We start from the raw sequence: 20,402 nt of genomic DNA, 5'->3' as shown, positions 1-20,402 counted from the left end.
ATTTTATTTTATAGAATTGACATTGAGAGAGTAGAATTATGGAGAGAAATGTTTTTAACTGCTTCTATTTAACCACGTAAACTATAAGCTATAAACCAATCATTTTTGTATGTTGGAGGCACACAGTATTTATGTCCTATATGTTTTGGAAAATATTTCCACATGGGACCCTGACGTATATGATACGAATATATGATATGAATATGTATGAATATTTCCACATGAGACATAGTAGTCTTTATTTGATATTGCTATCAGGGGCGGAGAAAATGTATATGATTTGAATATGTCACATTATATGATATAGAAACAAGAGTGGAACCATAAATTTTTTAACGGGTGGACTAACTAAAGTTATTAACTTAAAATTTAATGATTATTTTATTTGGTACTTACAATTTCTATAGTCTTTTTAGAAATAAAAGTAAACATTAAATCATATAAACCAAGTTTTAACATAAACCAAATAGGGTTTAACACCATAATGAATTGAACATTTAAGGCTTTTTACCTATATTGACCTTAGGTTCCTTCGTGCATTTATATCATACATGAAAAGTTGTTTTATGTAAAAATATTGATTAAGTATGAAAAATGGGTTTTCGGAATAATCATTTTCTCAAGATAATTTTTTGCGGCTTTTATTCCTCACACATCAAATAAGAAAACTTGATTTTATGAGGTTTTAGTATGAAATATATATTGACTTAATGAGCCATAATTTTTAGCCTAAATCGTATTTTGCACTAAAACCAATTTTTCATATTTTGATTTGGTGGGAATTTGATTTATATTATTTTTATTTGAATCCAAATAGGGGCTACTTCCTTATTTACATTGTAAACTTAAGTAAATGTTGAAAATGAAAATAAGGTAATCTGTACAGCTCTATTGATTGGGCTAATATTGAAAATAAGTTAAATATATAGATTATATATATTTTTTTTCTTAAAAACCACACTGGGCTATAGCCCTCTGTGACCCTTAGTGTGATTCCGCTCTTGTATAGAAACATAAAATAAAAATATGGTAACTATAACATTACTCCTCTCTAATAGAGATGAACCCATTGTACTAATGAGCTTCACTTTCATTAAAAAGGTGATACATAGTTTGATATAAAAATATAATAAGTCTATTACGAGGGACGTTTAGACTTTACTTTTTTAATTTTTTATTTTTATAGAATTGACATTGAGAGAGCAGAATTATGTAGAGAAATGCTCTTAATTATTACTATTTAACCACGTAAACTATATAACCTATAAACCAATAATTTTTGTGCGTTCGAGGCACACAGTATTTATGTTCTACGTGTACAGTGTTTATATCGTGTGTATCGGGAAATATTTCCACATGGGACCTGGTGTACCCGCACATACACAAAGTTGTCTCAGTCGCTACATATATGGACATTACAAGGTCGGTATACAGAGACGTGCTTTGCCTTCTTCACTGCAAAGAAGGTTACACAAGTAGTTTGGTTTGGAGGTGAGGTGAGGCCGAGCAAAAGATGGCGGTGGTCAACGTGAGCGTGAGGGAGTCAACGTTGGTGAAGCCGGCGGAGGAGACGCCGAGGCAGGTGCTGTGGATGACCAACTTGGACCTGGTGATTTTGGGCAACCACACGCCCAGCGTCTACTTCTACAGGCAGAACCAAAACAGTGTGCACGGTCATCATAGCAACTTCTTCGACCCGCAGGTGCTCAAGCAGGCGCTCAGCAAGGCCCTCGTGCCCTTCTACCCGTTGGCGGGGCGCCTCGGGAAGGAAGGCAACGGCCGCGGCGAGATCGACTGCAATGCGGAGGGCGCGCTGTTTGTCGTGGCTGAGACGGGCTCCACCATCGACGATTTCGGCGACTTCGCGCCGACTCTCGAGTTTCGGAAGCTCATCCCAGCCGTTGATTATTCGGCAGGGATATCAACTTATCCCCTCTTGGTGTTGCAGGTATGTTTAAGATCGCTAGTGTCGTTTCATTATTTGATCTTGACCGTAGATTAAACGCTTCGCTCAACATTTCACCCAGCGGACTTTTTTTTTTTTTTTTTTCCCTTCTTTTCCAATCACCCGGCCGACTTGGTTGAAAGATAGTTGATGATGAAATTTTATTTATTTTATTTATTGGTAATTGAAGTGATAAAAAAACACAAAAAAAGAGGAAAGCAGCCATGTGGTGCCACTGCCACACTTTAATATGATATGATATTTGTATTTATTAATTGATAATAAACAATAGATTGAGAAGTTGTGATACTAGGCTCGATCCATGATCAGGATAAAAAAATATAATAAAAAAAGAAGAAAAGAATATACTAAACTAATATAAAAAAGAATATTATAACTGTGCCGACAGACTATATTAATATACGTGGTGAATTAATACGTGGAAAAATATTAACTATGTCGCACCTAAAGTTGATAAGAGATGAGAGAAAGCTATTCTGTTAGGTAATTCCCAAAATATGTAATTCGGAACAATTATTGCCTATTTTTCACCACAAAGGTGGTAGCTGTAGGACTACATAAAATGAACAATAGCTGAGAAATATTAACAAATTATTGTCTACCCAATTCGAGCATGTGCGATATTTAATATCCAGGTAATTATGATGGCACGATAAACCAACGGAGTTTAACTCAATGAAAAATAAATTAGCATGTGTATGTGAAAAAACTGTGAGGTTGGTACTTTAAGGAAGCAGAGCACATGATTAGATGGGATCTACTGTTTCCTCAATATCAGCTGGCTGATTTATATGCAGGTGTCAAATCCACTTACTTCAACTAACCATCTTTGGTTATGCCTTTAGTGCTTTTGGAAACTTATATTAATGCAAGCTCAACCCCACAGGCGAAAAGTTTTGATGTTTACATATACAAGAAGTTAATCTGCCAATCTTGATTCTAAGCATGGGTAATTAGAGAAAGAAGTGGTTTTTGTTTTTGGTTACATTGGAGTTTGACTCTGGGGTTCGAACTGGGGTTACAATGAGGGGAAGGGGGCCGAAGGTCAGTTATCTCAATCCTAAGCCCTTCACTTTTTGTTTTTGGGGCACAAAAAGGAGCCAAGGGCCAAACACAAACAACACCCACTTTAGGCACCTTTGCACATAGAAAACAAAAAAGAGATATGTACTAGATGTATTTTGAGGGGTAAAGCTCATTTTTTCCTCTTGATTAGGATATATTTTTGTGATCGATAAAATTCACCCTTGTGCGTAATGTAAATTCAGCCCACCCCAATTTAAAAGAAGTGTTTTTTTTACTTTGTAGTTTGTATGGATGCTTCAATACTTGAAGAATACCACAAGAAAAATGTAACAGTCCAACCTGCATTCGTCTGTCTACTTGTTGCCACTTAGATGAGATTATTCTTTTAAGCTAAGTTATCGTCTTCCTGTTATACAATTCGAAGTGCTCACCCTTTCTTTTAGTTCTTTTGCTCATAATATCATCCTGGACAATTCTTGAACCTGATATGACTTAAACTTACATAGTATGGTTCTGGTTTTACTCTGTTTATGCATCAGGTCACGTACTTCAAATGTGGTGGAGTGTCACTTGGTGTTGGCCTGGAACATCGTGTAGCAGATGGCCTTTCTGGTCTCCACTTTGTAAATACATGGTCTGATATTGCTCGAGGTCTTGACCTTACAATTCCACCATTCATTGACAGGACATTACTTCGTGCCCGAGACCCACCACAGCCTGCATTCGATCACATTGAATACCAACCTGATCCACCCATTAAAACCGGTACAAAGGCTGTAGGTGATGAAAGCGCAACGGTATCCATTTTTAGATTGACACGGGAGCAGCTCAACATCTTGAAAGCCAAGTCTAAGGAAGATGGGAACACAATCAACTATACCACATATGAGATGTTGGCAGGCCACGTTTGGAGATGTGCATCTGTGGCACGTGAACTTCCTGATGATCAAGAGACCAAACTACATATTGCAGTTGATGGAAGGTCCAGACTGCAACCCCAACTCCCACCTGGTTTCTTTGGCAATGTGGTTTTTGCAGGCGCACCAATTGCTGCAGCAGGGGATCTCAAATCAAAACCAACATGGTATGCTGCAAGCCGTATTCATGATACTGTTGTGCGTATGGACAACGATTATCTTAGATCAGCGTTGGACTATCTTGAACTTCAGCCTGACCTGTCACCCCTTGTTCGTGGAGCTCATACTTTTAGGTGCCCAAGACTTGGAATAACTAGTTGGTCTAGGCTGCCGATCTATGATGCTGATTTCGGTTGGGGTCGACCTATTTTCATGGGGCCTGGTGGAATGGGATATGAGGGGTTGGCTTTTGTGTTACCAAGTGCAACAAATGATGGAAGTTTATCGGTTGCCATTTCTCTGCAATCTCAACATATGAAATCATTCTCCAAGTTGTTGTATGAGATATAAGGAAATGAAATGCGTCGAATGGGAGCAATACGTTGAACACACTTTTGGCTTCTGTGTGTGTCCTCTTTTGAGTTCGGGGACTTTTCATTGACTCTAGCCTAGCTGATCCGAAAGCAGCTGTTTTTGAAAAGTTGAAGTGGTCTTTTGGTTAATCTATATTAGAGTATCTGTTAGAAACAATATAGTACTGAATAAGATGCTCAGAGTATCTGTAAGCTTTGTTTATTGCTGTGGATGACTTCTTTTTCGGAGTATCTGTAGTTTACTGTGATTCTCAATAAGATTTTCTTTCTCCATGAAACAAAAACGTACTGAATCATTTTGGTTGCATAAAGGTTAGTGCCTTTGGTAAACCTGCACTTCGGTTATACTTTCAGAATTTTGGTTTAATGCAAGAGCATTTGTGGCGTTTTTATTTCTCACTGTGAGAAAAGGAAGAGTAAATAATGAAGAGGTTCTTGTTCTGGAGACTTCAGTGTCAAGTCTGCCTATTCGCTGAATTATGTATACTTGTATGCCAAAATTTTAGGAATGGAATAATCTTCTGCAAGACTAGAGAATAATCAACATGATGCAGTTGAAATGAATTTTAATGTGATTGAAAAGGAAAATAATGGGGATGAAACTGAAAATAATGACATTGTAATGAGTGTTGAAGAAAAAGTACAAGACCCTCGAGTTGGAATGATTTTTGACAGTTTTGATGAGGTGATCACATATTACAAACAAATATGGGAGGCAATCAGGGTTTCCAATGATAAGGAGATCATCAAGAAACGGAGATGATGGAAATTTGAAATATGTTGCTATTTCTTGTGCCCAAGAAGGCAAATCAAAAAGTAAGTCAAGTAATTTTCTTAAACCTTGTCCAAGTATAAAGAATGATTGCAAGGCTCAGCTTAGGGCAGTTTGTTGAACGTCTTTGCACATCCGTTCTTTTTGCAGTTTCTTTAAAATTTGAATAAATCCCAAAGACTCTTTGAGTTCTCTGTGTAATTTTCACCGAAATTTCATACACGCAATTGAGAATGGTATTTCCATACTCGGCTCCTAACCGGCCCTTTCCCATCCCTAAAGACCACCAATTTCATTTACAATTATTTTCATTTGTAAAACTTAAGATACTATATCTCTAGTAATTCCAACACAAGACAAGCCAATTCAAATGATAATTTCATGGAGTGAATCTCTTTAAAATAAGTGGCCAAGTATTATTTTTTAGGAATAGTAAATCAAATAAATAAGCATAAGTTATTGGTTTCAATCATATTATTCAATTTTAGACTTATATATAATCGCTTTGATTTCCCTTAAGAACATCTACGGAATTCTTTGTTGACACATGTCCCCTTAACTTCGTAACAATTGTTCACAACTCCATCTCTAGGTCCAACACAAAGTTGGGTTATCGCAACTTGTTTGGTACAGATCTGACATCATCATAAAGGAGACGTCCCATATAATGTTTAGCCTGTTGTTTCAAGTTGTGTACCAAAAACAGTAAACCACGTACTATTTTAAAAATGGAGCAGTTTCAAACCACGATCTATTTTGATGCATTGCCGACAGAGACAATTCGACAGTAGTCATTATTTGACAAGCTATGGAGCATTTTCAACACGAAAAAGAAAAATAAACATAATTCTCTACTTTCAACAAAATTATTGCAAGGGCACAATCCGCATAAGTAATATAGAAATAAATAAAGTGTTGTTCCCACATTGATTAAGAAGATTGATTGATTTATGTAAACTAAAGCAATTATGAAAAATAACAATTTAATTAATGATGAAAAATTAAGTTGATGTAACACTAGAGCATCCGATTTCACCATAATTAATTCCATTTAATTCTTATAGTCAATTAACCCTAATTACTATCCATGTTGACAGTTAGTTTCTCCTAATTTAATTGATATCCCCTTCTCGGGATCAACTAAAATTTTTCTTAATTAACAACTCATTCTCTCTTGAGCAACGAATTTAGAAACTCAAGAACCCATTAAATTATATGAGGCAAGAAAACTGTATGAGTCATGTTAGTCTCTCTCGGGCACTCATTCGAGACATGATATTTGTTAGAAGAAGCAAATACCAAACATCTCCTCTCGGTCTCCGCTTGGATCATCAATTCAATTAAATATTGGCTAGATATTCAAAGCATTAAGAACAATAACAAATACTCAACATGGAATAGTAATCATAAATTAATATAACTATAAAAATTAAGTATTTATGGTTAGGCTACATTATAGCCCTATCAAGAGAAATTAGTTCATGAGAAAAGAAAATATAAACAAGAGCATTATTGTCATAAAATTGATTTGGCCGATGGACTTGATCTTCAAAATCTCCATAGGAACACCTTCGAAAGCTCCTCAAGTAGTGCAACAGCAAATTCTTGGCTATCTCTGTGATATATTTGTGGGTGTATAAAAGTTGTATATGGGGAAGATGATGATCCATAGAGAGAGCTTAAGGTGATTTTATATATCGTAAAACAACTAAACCCTACTCCGAAAAGGTATGGAAAAACTCTCCTAAAGCAAAACAAAATTCCAAACAATTAAGGAAACAAACTAGGAAAGAATCCTTCTATGACTTGGAAACAAGTCAGCCAACTTTCACGCATGTTTTAGGGTCGTTCCACTTCCTAGAAAATTCTAGAAAAATATAAGAAACGTAGCTAGATCTCTAAGCTCTCAAATATATATTAATGCCACTAGGAAAAATTGGAAAGGTCTTCAAATCTTCAATCTTCCACAGCAGTGCAGTTTTGATGGGATTTAAACTTAGGCTATCTTGACTTGCAAGTCTGGAGCATTTGGCTTGGTAGAAAATTATGAAACTTTGATACAATGATCTTCAATGTCTTAGCTTTCTTCCCCAATTAGCCTTGCACTAAAATTCATTCGAAAAGTCGATTTTCATTCGAAATTCTTCCAAGAGTGCAGAATCGATGACAATATAGGAAGTAGGGTAATAATGCTCTTTTTAATTAACTTTTCCTACAAAAACCAAATAAAAGAGGTATCAAAATATAGGTATAAAAAACAAAACAAAAAATAATATTCTGGCAAAGAAAGAATGGAAACTCCAGCTCCGAACTTCACCAATTCCATCAATCCCATGACTTCCATTACTTGACCCCTGGCCTCCTTCGATAATTTTCTTATGTCCCAGCTCTCTGTATTATGCAGGATTAAATATGGTGGTCCTCCTCATCTTCGAATTAAAGGTAGTGATTATAATATCTCTCAAATGAAAAATAATTTTTATTACAAATTGTCCTTGAACTTTCTAACTGCCTTAATTTTAGTCCTCAAACTTTCAAATTAATAAATTATCCTTGAACATTTGGAGATGTGCAAGCAATGCAGGTGACCTCCCCACCACAAAAAAAAAAAAAAAAGGTGCAACAGTCACCATTATTTGGTGACATTTGCTGGGGTGACTAAAGGCTTTAAGATATATTTGGATGTCGTTCTTTTACAAAAACAACGTTATATGAATGTATCCACGTCTCTTTTCTTATGATAATGTCGTTAAAATTTCTTTATACGGCTAATATCGGATTAACAACGCCATCTAATAGGAATTAGACGACGGTAATTTTTTTAATGATGACGTATATATTATAAAACACGGCTGTCTTTTGAATGATAACGACGTTGTATATTGACGACAACGTCGTCTTTATAAATTAATATGTCGTAAGTAATGACCCCAACATATTTTCCACGTCGTTTATTTAAGATCGTGCCATTAACACTTGTTTACAAGGCGGTGAACTGAGAAACCTTGCCGTGTCAGATCCATTAGACGACGATTATATTTTAAGAGATGACGTATAAATTCTGTAATACGGCTTTCAATTATTTGTAACCGACGTTGTTTATTAGTACAACGTCGTCAGTTTAAATATATGCGTCGTAAGTAATGACCCAAACATCTATTTCCATGTAATCATTAATAGAAAAATCGAAGTGGAAAATTCATTTCACGATGGTTGTTGAAAAGATACTGACGTAGTAGGAGTCAATAACGTCGTCGATTATATATTTAAAGACGTCATATTTTTATTTGTCGTGAAAGGTATATTTAACGGCGCTGGGTTTTAGTTCTCGTCGTTGTATGTATATCTTGCGACCATGTTATGTTAATATATGTTATATGTTTCCTCTTTAACGACGTTTTTTGTTAGAATTGGTCGTCTACTCTCATCCTCGACTGTTTTTTATTATCTCTTTTTCCATTACAAAAACGTCGGTTATTATTTGTTAATGACGTTGTTTGTTTTAACAACGACGGTGATTTAGCGTCGTGGTTTGACACCCAAATAGATGTCGGTCGATTCCACAACGGTTTGAAAACCGAATACACGACGGTGAATTCCCATCGTCTTTATCCTTTTTTGTAGTAATGCGCATTGCAGATGTAGCATCTAGTCTACACTTTGTAAATACATGGTCTGATATCTCTCGTAATGATCTCTCAAATATTAAACCACCCTTCATGAACAGAATGTTACTTCGTGCTCGAGATCCACCTCAGCCAGCATTTCCTCACGTTGAATATCAACCTTTTCCACAAATGAAATTAGCTTTTGATAATCTGAAAAGCACAAGTAATACTACTGTATCAATTTTTAGATTTACGCGGGAGCAGCTTAACATCTTGAAAGCCAACTCTGCCGAAGATGACGGCAGGAATATTAATACAATCAAGTATAGCACATTTGAGGTGTTGGCAGGGCATATTTGGAGATGTGCTTGCAAGGCACGTAAACTGCCAGATGATCAAGACACCAAAGTACTGGTTCCCATTGATGGACGGTCCAGATTGCAGCCCCCACTCCCACCCGGTTTCTTTGGCAATGCCATTTTTAGAGCCACGCATATTGCTGCAGCAGGGGATCTCCAGTCCAAACCAACATGGTATGCTGCAAGCTGTGTTCATAATGCTTTAGTCCAGATTGATGATGATTATCTCAGATCAGCCGTTGACTATCTTGAGCTTCATCGTCCTTGTGTTTCCCCACTTGTTATGGGGGCCCTGTGGATCAGGTGCCCTAATCTTCGGATAAAAAGTTGGGCTAGGCTGCCGATTCACGACGCTGATTTTGGTTGGGGTCGACCCATTTTCATGGGGCCTGTTACACTATTTGACGGGATGGCTTTGTTGTTACCAAGCGCAACTAATGATGGGAGTTTATCACTGATGATTTCTCTGCATTCTGAACACTTGAAATCATTTTCCAAGTTGTTGTATGACATATGAGGAAATGTCACGGTTGAGGAAATTTCGTGCTGTCTGGTTTGAATTGCTGTTATTCCCTTCATCTTTATGGGTGTTCAAATTTAAATTTGTGTATTGGTTCGTGCACGTTGCTTGATTGAGTATTGATGAAACTTTTTTTTTTCGAAAGTATGGACTTCTTGTCCACAATGCTGGGTGTGTTATATTGTGATTCTTAATAGAGGATTCTCTTTCTCATGAAATAAAAAGAATATTGGAACCAAAAGAGTCGGAGTCATATGAGGATGTGTTTGTTCTAACTAGATAGATTTCATATTTCAAATGTAGTTTTCGAAAAATCAATTTTGAAAACTCATAGATGAAAATTGTGGTTTTCTCTTGAGGAAGAGAGAGCAAAAGGATGAAGAAACCTTTTCAAAACTTCTTATCAAAAGAGACGGTGGCTTTTACCCAAAAAAAATTCTTAGGTAAGAAAGTACAGATGGTAGCAGAGAGAATTTGCAGAATAGGACAAAAAAAGGTTTGTTAAGATCCAACTGGAAATTAGTGAACTGGAAATCCTACTGATGCAAAGGATAACTAGTTATACAAAAACAAGATAACCAGTCATAATCTTAAGAAATCTAATGAATGCAATATGATGTAATGCACAATATACGTTTTGTCAATAAGTGATTTTCCGTAAGAGGGAGCCTAATAAGAACACTTAGAGAAACTATTCTTAATCTAAGCTTGAGCTTGGGTGATTACAATGTGTGTCCAATTACAATATTGTCTTGGGAAGCCAAAAGAAAAACTCAAAATGCATAAAATTACAAAATGAGACTAATAAATGTCTACATCTAACCCAAATAATTCTAATGAAGTCTCCATACCTGTTCTTCACAAGTACGTAGCGCAATATTAAAGTCGGTCGCTCAACTTCGGGTGGTACAACTTTTGAAAAGAAAAAAAAAACATAAAAAATCGAGTGATATAAAAATGTAATAATAAGAAAGTTTTATTTTCTTTTTAAAGGCGCCTCACGAAGCAACTCTTTATTCTTAATGTTTCATCCTTTGCCCTCTTGTTCTTCTTCGTCTTTTCTTGGCAGGTGATTTGAAATTGGGACGACATGGATTTGCAATTGCTTGGAATCAAATGCAATAAATTAGGTCTTAACATATAAACGGAGATTTATTGATATTATTATCTAAAAAAGAAAAATATATTGATATTATTATAAGACATAAATAAATCATACTACTGTCCAAACTCTTAAAAGAGTTGTCAGGCTGTGTGATCTTACTGTTTGTCAGGCTGTGTGATATTATAATAAAGGAGAGGTTCCATCTAATGTTTAATATTATTATAATAAAGGAGAACCACCGACCAAAAACAGTAGAACAATCCCCGCAAAGAAAGAAACAATTAATTATATTACTACTCAAAGTGGGTATGCCACCTAAATGATAATGAAGACACGTGGAGCATTTTGATGATCTGAAATTAATCCTGGGTGAAGACGTCGTGGAACAGTTTCAAACCCCGAACTATTTTGTTTTCTTCTTATAATTATGAATTCCATTGTATGATACCCGACTTGATGCATTGAGTCTTTATTTAGAGAAATAATGCTACAGGGGTGTAAGAATATATGTTTAACATTATGCTTAATAATATTATAAGGTGCGTTTAGACTTTACTTTTAAATTTTTTATGATTTTATAGAATTGACATTGAGAGAGTAGATAGAATTGACATTGTATTAGGGAGAGAAATAACTAGGACTATTTAACCACGTAAACTATGAGTTATAAACCAATAATTTTTGTAGGTTCGAGGCACACAGTATTTATGTACTTTGTATATTGATAGATATTTCCACATGGGTGTACCCGCACATACACAAATTTGTCCTTGCTCAGTCGCTACATATATGAATGTTACAGGGTCGGTATACAGAGACGTGCTTTGCCTTCTTCACTGCAAAGAAGGTTAGACAAGTAGTTTGGTTTGGAGGTGAGGTGAGGTGAGGCCGAGCAAAAGATGGCGGTGGTCAACGTGAGCGTGAGGGAGTCAACGTTGGTGAAGCCGGCGGAGGAGACGCCGAGGCAGGTGCTGTGGATGACCAACTTGGACCTGGTGATTTTGGGCAACCACACGCCCAGCGTCTACTTCTACAGGCAGAACCAAAACAGTGTGCACGGTCATCATAACAACTTCTTCGACCCGCAGGTGCTCAAGCAGGCGCTCAGCAAGGCCCTCGTGCCCTTCTACCCGTTGGCGGGGCGCCTCGGGAAAGAAGGCAACGGCCGCGGCGAGATCGACTGCAATGCGGAGGGCGCGCTGTTTGTCGTGGCTGAGACGAGCTCCACCATCGAGGATTTCGGAGACTTCGCGCCGACTCTCGAGTTCCGGAAGCTCATCCCAGCCGTTGATTATTCGGCAGGGATATCAACTTATCCCCTCTTGGTGTTGCAGGTATGTTCAAGATCGCTAGTGTCGTTTCATTACTTGATCTTGACCGTAGATTAAACGCTTCGCTCAACATTTCACCCAGCTGACTTGGTTGAAAGATAGTTGACGATGAAATTTTAATTTAAGTAAATTTAGGTTTTAGTAACAAATTTTTTAATGATAAAGTGTATTTATTAATTGATAAAAACAATAGATTGAGAAGTTGTGATACCTGGCTCAATTCATGATCCAAAAATCAGGATCAGGATAAAAACAATGATTTCAGTATTTGATCAGGATATAATAATACATATAAAAATATTAAAAAATTATTGTTTACCCAATTCAAGCATGTGTGACATTTAATATTCAGGTAATTATGATGACACGATAAGCTAATGGAGTTTAACTCAGTGAAAAAGAGTTTAGCATGTGCATGTGAAAAAACTGTGAGGTTGGTACTTCAAGGAAGCAGAGCACAAGAGGTGGGATCTACTCTCCCTCAATATCAGCTGGCTGATTTATTGCACATGTCAAATCCATTTACTTCAACTATCTTTGGTTATGCCTTTAGTACTTTTGGAAACTAATATTAATGCACACTCAACCCCACAGGCGAAAAGTTTTGATGTTTACAAATGCAAGAAGTTAAGCTGCCAATCTTGATTCTAAGCATGATTCTCCATTTTTCTATTTATGGGTAATTAGAGAAATAAGTGTTACTTGTTTTTTGTTACATTGGAGTTTGACTCTGGGGTTCGAACTGGGGTGCAATGAGGGGAAGGGAAAAGCTACAACCACTGTGATGGGAAACCATTGGCAAGAACAGGGATGAACCTATCCTTGGACTATAGTCCAATGGACAACCATGCACTGCACTCTTTTATTGGTTGTGCGTCATGTGGATACTTCACGGTTATGAGCCTATGACTTTCCCCACATCACACTACAAACAACAAAAATATATGGTCACTCGTTTTGTTTTGGACTTTTTTTTTAAAAAGAAAAAAAATTTATATTATTTATTTATTTTATATGCAATTTTGCACTATAAATATGAAGATATAAGTCAGGGTCAGTTATCTCAATCCTAAGCCCTTCACTTTTTTTTTTTTTTGGGGTACACAAAGGGGCCAAAGGCCAAACACAAACAACCCCCACTTTTTGGTCAAAAACAACTCCTATTTTCTTTTTTTGGTAGAAAATAACATGTCTACTTTAGGCACCCTTGCACGTAGAAAACAAAAAAGAGATATGTACTAGATGTATGTTGAGGGGTAAAACTCATTATTTCCTCTTGATTAGGATATATTTTTGTGATCGATAAAATTCACTCGTATTGTCGAGTTTTCTATCTTCTTAATAGGTTTGTGCGTAATGTAAATTTAGCCCACTCCAATTTAAAATCCTGAGTCTGTCCCTGGGCAAGAAAGAAGTGTTCTTTACTTTGTAGTTTGTATGGATTCTTCAATACTTGCAGAACACCACAAGAAAAATGTAACAGTCCAACCTGCATTCGTCTGTCTACTTGTTGCCACTTAGATGAGATTCATTCTTTAAGCCAAGTTATCGTCTTCCTGTTATATCTGAGTGGATGCATTTTCTTTTTGGTGGATTAGCGAATAGTTTTACCTCATTATACAATTCGAAGTGCTCACCCTTTCTTTTATTTCTTTTGCTCATAATATCATCCTGGACAACTTAAACTTACAAAGTATGGTTCTGGTTTTACTCTGTTTATGCATCAGGTCACATACTTCAAATGTGGTGGAGTGTCACTTGGTGTTGGCCTGGAACATCGTGTAGCAGATGGCCTTTCTGGTCTCCACTTTGTAAATACATGGTCTGATATTGCTCGAGGTCTTGATCTTACAATTCCACCATTCATTGACAGGACATTACTTCGTGCCCGAGACCCACCACAGCCTGCATTCGATCACATTGAATACCAACCTGATCCACCCATTAAAACCGGTACAAAAGCTGTAGGTGATGAAAGCGCAACGGTATCCATTTTTAGATTGACACGGGAGCAGCTCAACATCTTGAAAGTCAAGTCTAAGGAAGATGGGAACACAATCAACTATACCACATATGAGATGTTGGCAGGCCATGTTTGGAGATGTGCATCTGTGGCACGTGAACTTCCTGATGATCAAGAGACCAAACTACATATTGCAGTTGATGGAAGGTCCAGACTGCAACCCCCACTCCCACCTGGTTTCTTTGGCAATGTGGTTTTTGCAGGCGCACCAATTGCTGCAGCAGGGGATCTCAAATCAAAACCAACATGGTATGCTGCAAGCCGTATTCATGATACTGTTGTGCATATGGACAACGATTATCTTAGATCAGCGTTGGACTATCTTGAACTTCAGCCTGACCTGTCACCCCTTGTTCGTGGAGCTCATACTTTTAGGTGCCCGAGACTTGGAATAACTAGTTGGTCTAGGCTGCCAATCTATGATGCTGATTTCGGTTGGGGTCGACCTATTTTCATGGGGCCTGGTGGAATGGGATATGAGGGGTTGGCTTTTGTGTTACCAAGTGCAACAAATGATGGAAGTTTATCGGTGGCCATTTCTCTGCAATCTCAACATATGAAATCATTCTCCAAGTTGTTGTATGAGATATAAGGAAATGAAATGCGTCGAATGGGGGCAATATGTTGAGCACACTTTGGGCTTCTGTGTGTGCCCTCTGAGTTCTGGGACTTTTCATTGACTCTAGCCTAGCTGATCCGAAAGCAGCTGTTTTTGGAAAGTTGAAGTGGTCTTTTGGTTAATCTATATTAGAGTATCTGTTTTAGAAACAACATAGTACTGAATAAGATTCTCTGAGTATCTGTAAGCTCTGTTTATTGCTGTGGAGGACTTCTTTTTCGGAGTATCTGTAGTTTACTGTGATTCTCAATAAGATTTTCTTTCTGCATGAAGCAAAAACATATTGAATCACGTTGGTTGCTTGAAGGTTAGTGCATTTGGTAAACCTGCACTTCGGTTATACTTTCAGAAATTTTGGTTTAATGCAAGAGCATTTGTAGCGTTTTTATTTCTCACTGTGAAAAAGGGAAGAGTAAATAATCAAGAGGTTCTTGTTCCGGAGACTTCAGTGTCAAGTCTGACTATTCGCTGAATTATGTATACTTGTATATTAAAGTTATGTACTAAAATTTTAGGAATGGAAGAATCTTCTGCAAGACTAAAGAATAATCAACATGATGCAGTTGAAATGAATTTTAACGGGATTGAAAAGGAAAATAATGGGGATGAAAATGAAAATAATGACAATGTAATGAGTGTTGAAGAAAAAGTACAAGACCCTCGAGTTGGAATGATTTTTGACAGTTTTGATGAGGTGATCACATATTACAAACAATATGGGAGGCAATCAGGGTTTCCAGTGATAAGGAAATCATCAAGAAACAAAGATGATGGAAATTTGAAATATGTTACTATTTCTTGTGCCCCCAAGAAGGCAAATAAAAAAGTAAGTCAATTAATTTTCTTAAACCTCGTCCAAGTATAAAGAATGATTGCAAGGCTCAGCTTAGGGCAGTTTGTTGAACGTCTCTGCACCACCGTTCTTTTTGCGGTTTCTTTAAAATTTGAATAAATTCCAAAGACTTTTTGGGTTCTCTGTGTAGTTGTATGAGCTTTTTTCTTCTGGCAGCTACAAATGGGTTGGGCTGCCGTAAGGAGCAAATTGTAGAAAATATCCCCTGTGTCTGAGTTCAAAGATCAGACCCCAAAATGTTTTGAAAGAATAGTAAAGAGTTAGGAAACACCTTGGTTACCTTCACCAACAAAAATAATGGCTGCTTACAGATAAATTCTTAGTGCTTACATGTAGAATCTTAGCTTGGCATGAGAAACTTGTGGCATGGGAGCAAAGTTGTCATGAGTTTAGTACTGAAGAGAGAATTTAAGTGTTCCTAGGGAAAATATGGGGTATTAAGGTAAGAGAGAGGGTTTTCCAGAAAGGTTTGTTTGAGAATGAGGGAAAGAGAGGAATGGGTGGCTTGAGTGTTTTTCCGGCAGCTCGACAGAGGCTCTGTCAGTCTGCCAAAAGAGGAAAAATGGGGGAAAAGGTGACTATAGCACGAATTTACTAGGTTTTGCAGGTGAGAGAGGAAGTTTGCTCTTTGGATGTGGGCGATCTTCGTTGGGTAGAAGAGGCCCTATTTATAGACGCTGGAAGCCATCTTTTTCCAAGAAACCCTAATGGCTTCCATCCCACTTTGCCAAGTCTTTCCCTTCCTTTCTCCCCTCAGCCCTTCAATCATCCTATTTTGGTGAAATCTACTCTGCTCATTTGCACAAAATCAGGGATTTTGGGAGCTCAAGGTCCCTTTCTCGTAGCTGCCCTAGTGAAGAATTCCTATTTTTAGATATCCCTCTTCCTCTCTTTCCTTCCCTATTTCATGGTTAGATATGAAGAAGGAAAGAAATGGGTATACATGCTGGTTCGAAAGGTGGCTCCTTACGCTCCAATATCTTTTGGTCCCTTGGATGTTTTGTTTGAAAACTTGTTCCTCTTGTGGCTTTTTGTTTCTCAACCAGGTGCTGATGGCTTTGCAGGTTTTTATTTTGGTTATATGGGCCTTCCAGAACAATGGGTTGGCTTATCAAATAAATGGACCAACTTCTCCAAGTTTTGGCCTATTTTGTTGAGATATTGGGCTAATTTTGGTTAAGCTAATGAGCTATTTTGACTAAGGTAATGGACTATTTTCTCCTTGGTGCTCACTCACATGTTTGGGTTTAATAAATGAGCAGTTCCGAGGCTCCTAAGTAACTCAGAACCTCCATTTCTCGGCCCATCAATGGGCCTCATGATAACTTATTACCATCCATGCCACAACCCACTCAAGCAAGCCTCGGGCATTCGAGTGGCTTTGGCCCACTTAGGCTTGTAGAGTGGTTGATGTGTAATAATGATTTCTGCTTGGCATGACATGTCGCTTGGCATGACATATTGCTTGACATGCTTTTAATTATTACTCTTGACGGGATAATTAGCATGGATTTGCAGAGCTAATGCATTTTATAATCTTAATCTCGATTCCTAGCATGACAGATTATTTATTTGGCATGACACGTGGAGTGTGACTCGTGCATGTCGGACTTTTGTGTGCTCCAAGTCCATTTTTTTTCTTCTCAATAAGGTATTACGCTGGCCCGAGAATTCATTTGGGCCAAGCCGTGGATTTTTTGGGCCTCAACAGTAGTTTTCACCAAAATTTCATACACGCACTTGAAATGGTATTTCCATACTCAACTCCTAACCGGCCCACACCCATCCCTAAAGACCACCAATTTTATTTTCAATTATTTTCATTTGTAAAACTTAAGATACTATCTCCAGTAATTCCAACACAAGACAAGCCAATTCAAATAATAATTTCATGGAGTGAATCTCTTTAAAATAAGTGGCCAAGTATTATTTTTTAGGAATAGTAAATCAAATAAATAAGCATAAGTTATTGGTTTCAATCATATTATTCAATTTCAGACTTGTATATAATCGCTTTGATTCCCCATAAGAACATCTACGGAATTCTTTGATGACACATGTCCTCTTAACTTCGTAACAATTGTTCACAACTCCATCTCTAGGTCCAACACAAAGTTGGGTTAGGCCATGTGAACCTCCCAGTTGTGGTATTTATCTCAAAAGATACATGGTTGAGTTAAGCGCAACTTGTTTGGTACAGATCTGACATTATCATAAAGGAGACGTCCCATCTAATGTTTGGCATGTTGTTTCAAGTTGTGTACCAAAAACAATAAACCACGTACTACTTTAAAAATGGAGCAGTTTCAAACCACGAACTATTTTGTTTTCTTCTTATAATTATTAAAATGATACCCTTTGATGCATTGCCGACAGTAGTCATTATTTGACAATGCTATGGAGCATCTTCAACACGGAAAAGAAAACATAATTTTCTACTTCAACAAAATCATTGCAAACACACAATCTGCATAAGGAATATAGAAATAAATAAAGTGTTGTTCTCACGTTGATTAAGAAGATTGATTGATTTAAGTAAATTAAAGTAATTATGAAAAATAACAATTTAATTAATGATGAAAAATTAAGTTGATGTAACACTAGAGCATCCGATTTCACTATAATTAATTCCTTTTAATTATTATAGTCAATTAACCCTAATTACTATCCATGTTGACAATTAGTTTCTCCTAATTTATTCGATATCCCCTCTCGCGATCAATTAAAATTTTTCTTAATTAACAACCCATTCTCTCTCAAGCAACGAATTTAGAAAATCAAGAACCCATTAAGTTATATGAGAACCTGCAAGAAAACTGCATAAGTCATGTTAGTCCATCTCAGGCACTCATTCAAGACATGGTATTTGTTAGAAGAAGCAAATACCAAACATTTCCTCTCGGTCTCCGCTTGGATATTCAAAGCATTAAGAACAATAACAAATACTCAACATGAAATAGTAATCAGAAATTAATATAACTATAAAAATTAAGTATTTATGGTTAGACTACATCATAGCCCTAACAAGAGAAATTGCATGAGAAAATAAAATATAAACAAGAGCATTATTGTCATAAAATCAATTTGGCCAATGGATTTGATCTTCAAAATCTCCACAGGAACACCTTCGAAAGCTCCTCAAGTAGTGCAACAGCAAATTCTTGGCTCTCTCTGTGATATATTTGTGGGTGTATAAAAGTTGTAATATGGGAAGATGATGATCAATAGAGAGAGCTTAAGGTGACTTTATATAGCGTAAAACAACTAAACCCTACTCCAAAAAGGTCCGGAAAAACTCTCCTCAAGCAAAACAAAATTCCAAACAATTAAGGAAACAAACAAGGAAAGAATCCTTCTATGACTTGGAAACACGTCAGCCAACTTTCACGCATGTTTTAGGGTCGTTCCACTTCCTAGAAAATTATGGAAAAATATAAGAAATGTAGCTTGATCTCTAAGCTTTCCAAATATATATTAATGCCACTAGGAAAAATCGGAAAGGTCTTCAAATCTTCAATTTTCCACAGTAGTGCAGTTTTGATGGGATTTCAACTTAGGCTATCTTGACTTGCAAGTTTGGAGCATTTGGCTTGGTAGAAAATTATGAAACTTATATACAATGATCTTCAATGTCTTAGCTTTCTTCTCCAATTAGCCTTGTGCTAAAATTCATTTGAAAAGTTGATTTTCAGTCGAAATTATTCCAAGAGCGTAGAATTGATGAAAATATAGGAAGTAAGGTAATAATGCTCTTTTTAATTAAATTTTCCCACAAAAACCAAATAAAAGAGGTATCAAAATATAGGTATAAAAAAAAACAAAGAATAATATTCTGGCAAAGAAAGAATGGAAACTCCAGTTCTGAACTTCACCAATTCTATCTCGACCCCTGGCTTCCTTCGGTAATTTTCTTCTACCCCAGCTCTCTGTATTATATAGGATTAAATATGGTGGTCCTCCTCATCTTCGAATTAAAGATAGTGATTATAATATCTCTCTAATTAAAAATAATTTTTATTACAAATTGTCCTTTAACTTTTTAATTGCCTTCATTTTAGTCCTCAAACTTTCAAATTAATAAATATGACCTCCAATATTTTGTTTCAGAATAAGTTTGGTCCATATCATCGTTTGGAGATGTGCAAGCAACGTAGGTGACCTCCCCACTACAAAAAAAAAAAAAAAGGCAACAATCACCATTATTTGGTGACATTTCCTGGGGTGACTAAAGGCTTTGGCCACCCTAGCAAATGTCACCACATGTCACCATATAATGGTGACGGTTGCCACTGTTTTTTTGTAATGACCCCTTAATCACTAAACTATTTATTGCCACTAATGGAAGGTCAAGACTGCAATCCTCACTCCTTCCTAGTTACTTTGGCAATGCAATTTTCACAACAACGCCAATTACTATTGCAGGGGATTTCCAATCGCAATGAACATGGTACGGAGTAAGCCACATTCATGATGTTTGGTTCACATGGATGATCAAGGTTTTAAAATGCAAGGTGTTGAGGTGAGACGCTTTTGATCCAGCAAGGTAAAGTGTAACCCTTCGAACATCAATTATTTTAATTAAAAATATAAAATTATATAAAATAATTATAAATGATTTAGGGTACTGCAAATTTGATTTATGGTTCATCAATTCTACTAGGTGGGAGGGGCATAACCAGTTGCAGGGTATTTACCCCAAATCTCACAGAGCCTTAAAAATAGAAACATGTAAGCAATGTGTTAGATCCATCATATCTAGTGAGAACTAAG

General features: G+C 36.7%; 2 protein-coding genes and 1 pseudogene across 2 annotated transcripts; all 3 read left to right on the top strand.

Annotated features, from left to right (window-relative positions):
* The first annotated feature begins 1,344 nt into the window (after positions 1 to 1,344).
* Positions 1,345 to 4,726, top strand: LOC103328190 (shikimate O-hydroxycinnamoyltransferase-like). The gene is made up of 2 exons (XM_008230588.2): positions 1,345 to 1,948; positions 3,532 to 4,726. The coding sequence occupies exons 1-2, from the start codon at positions 1,514 to 1,516 to the stop codon at positions 4,417 to 4,419; spliced, it is 1,323 nt and encodes a 440-aa protein (XP_008228810.2). The 5' UTR covers positions 1,345 to 1,513; the 3' UTR covers positions 4,420 to 4,726.
* Positions 4,727 to 8,840: 4,114 nt separating this feature from the next.
* On the top strand, positions 8,841 to 9,791 carry LOC103328212 (shikimate O-hydroxycinnamoyltransferase pseudogene; annotated as a pseudogene).
* Positions 9,792 to 11,529: 1,738 nt separating this feature from the next.
* On the top strand, positions 11,530 to 15,058 carry LOC103328191 (shikimate O-hydroxycinnamoyltransferase-like). Its single transcript, XM_008230589.3, has 2 exons — positions 11,530 to 12,140; positions 13,865 to 15,058. Exons 1-2 carry the CDS (start codon positions 11,706 to 11,708, stop codon positions 14,750 to 14,752), a joined length of 1,323 nt encoding a protein of 440 aa, XP_008228811.2. The 5' UTR covers positions 11,530 to 11,705; the 3' UTR covers positions 14,753 to 15,058.
* The last annotated feature ends 5,344 nt before the right edge of the window (positions 15,059 to 20,402 follow it).

The sequence above is a fragment of the Prunus mume genome, linkage group LG4 (genome assembly GCF_029339155.1).
Source record: "Prunus mume cultivar Tortuosa linkage group LG4, ASM2933915v1, whole genome shotgun sequence".
NCBI classification, from domain to species: Eukaryota; Viridiplantae; Streptophyta; class Magnoliopsida; order Rosales; family Rosaceae; genus Prunus; species Prunus mume.
The sequence above is the reverse complement of the archived record's forward strand: the minus strand, read 5'-3'. Positions and strand labels throughout refer to the sequence as shown.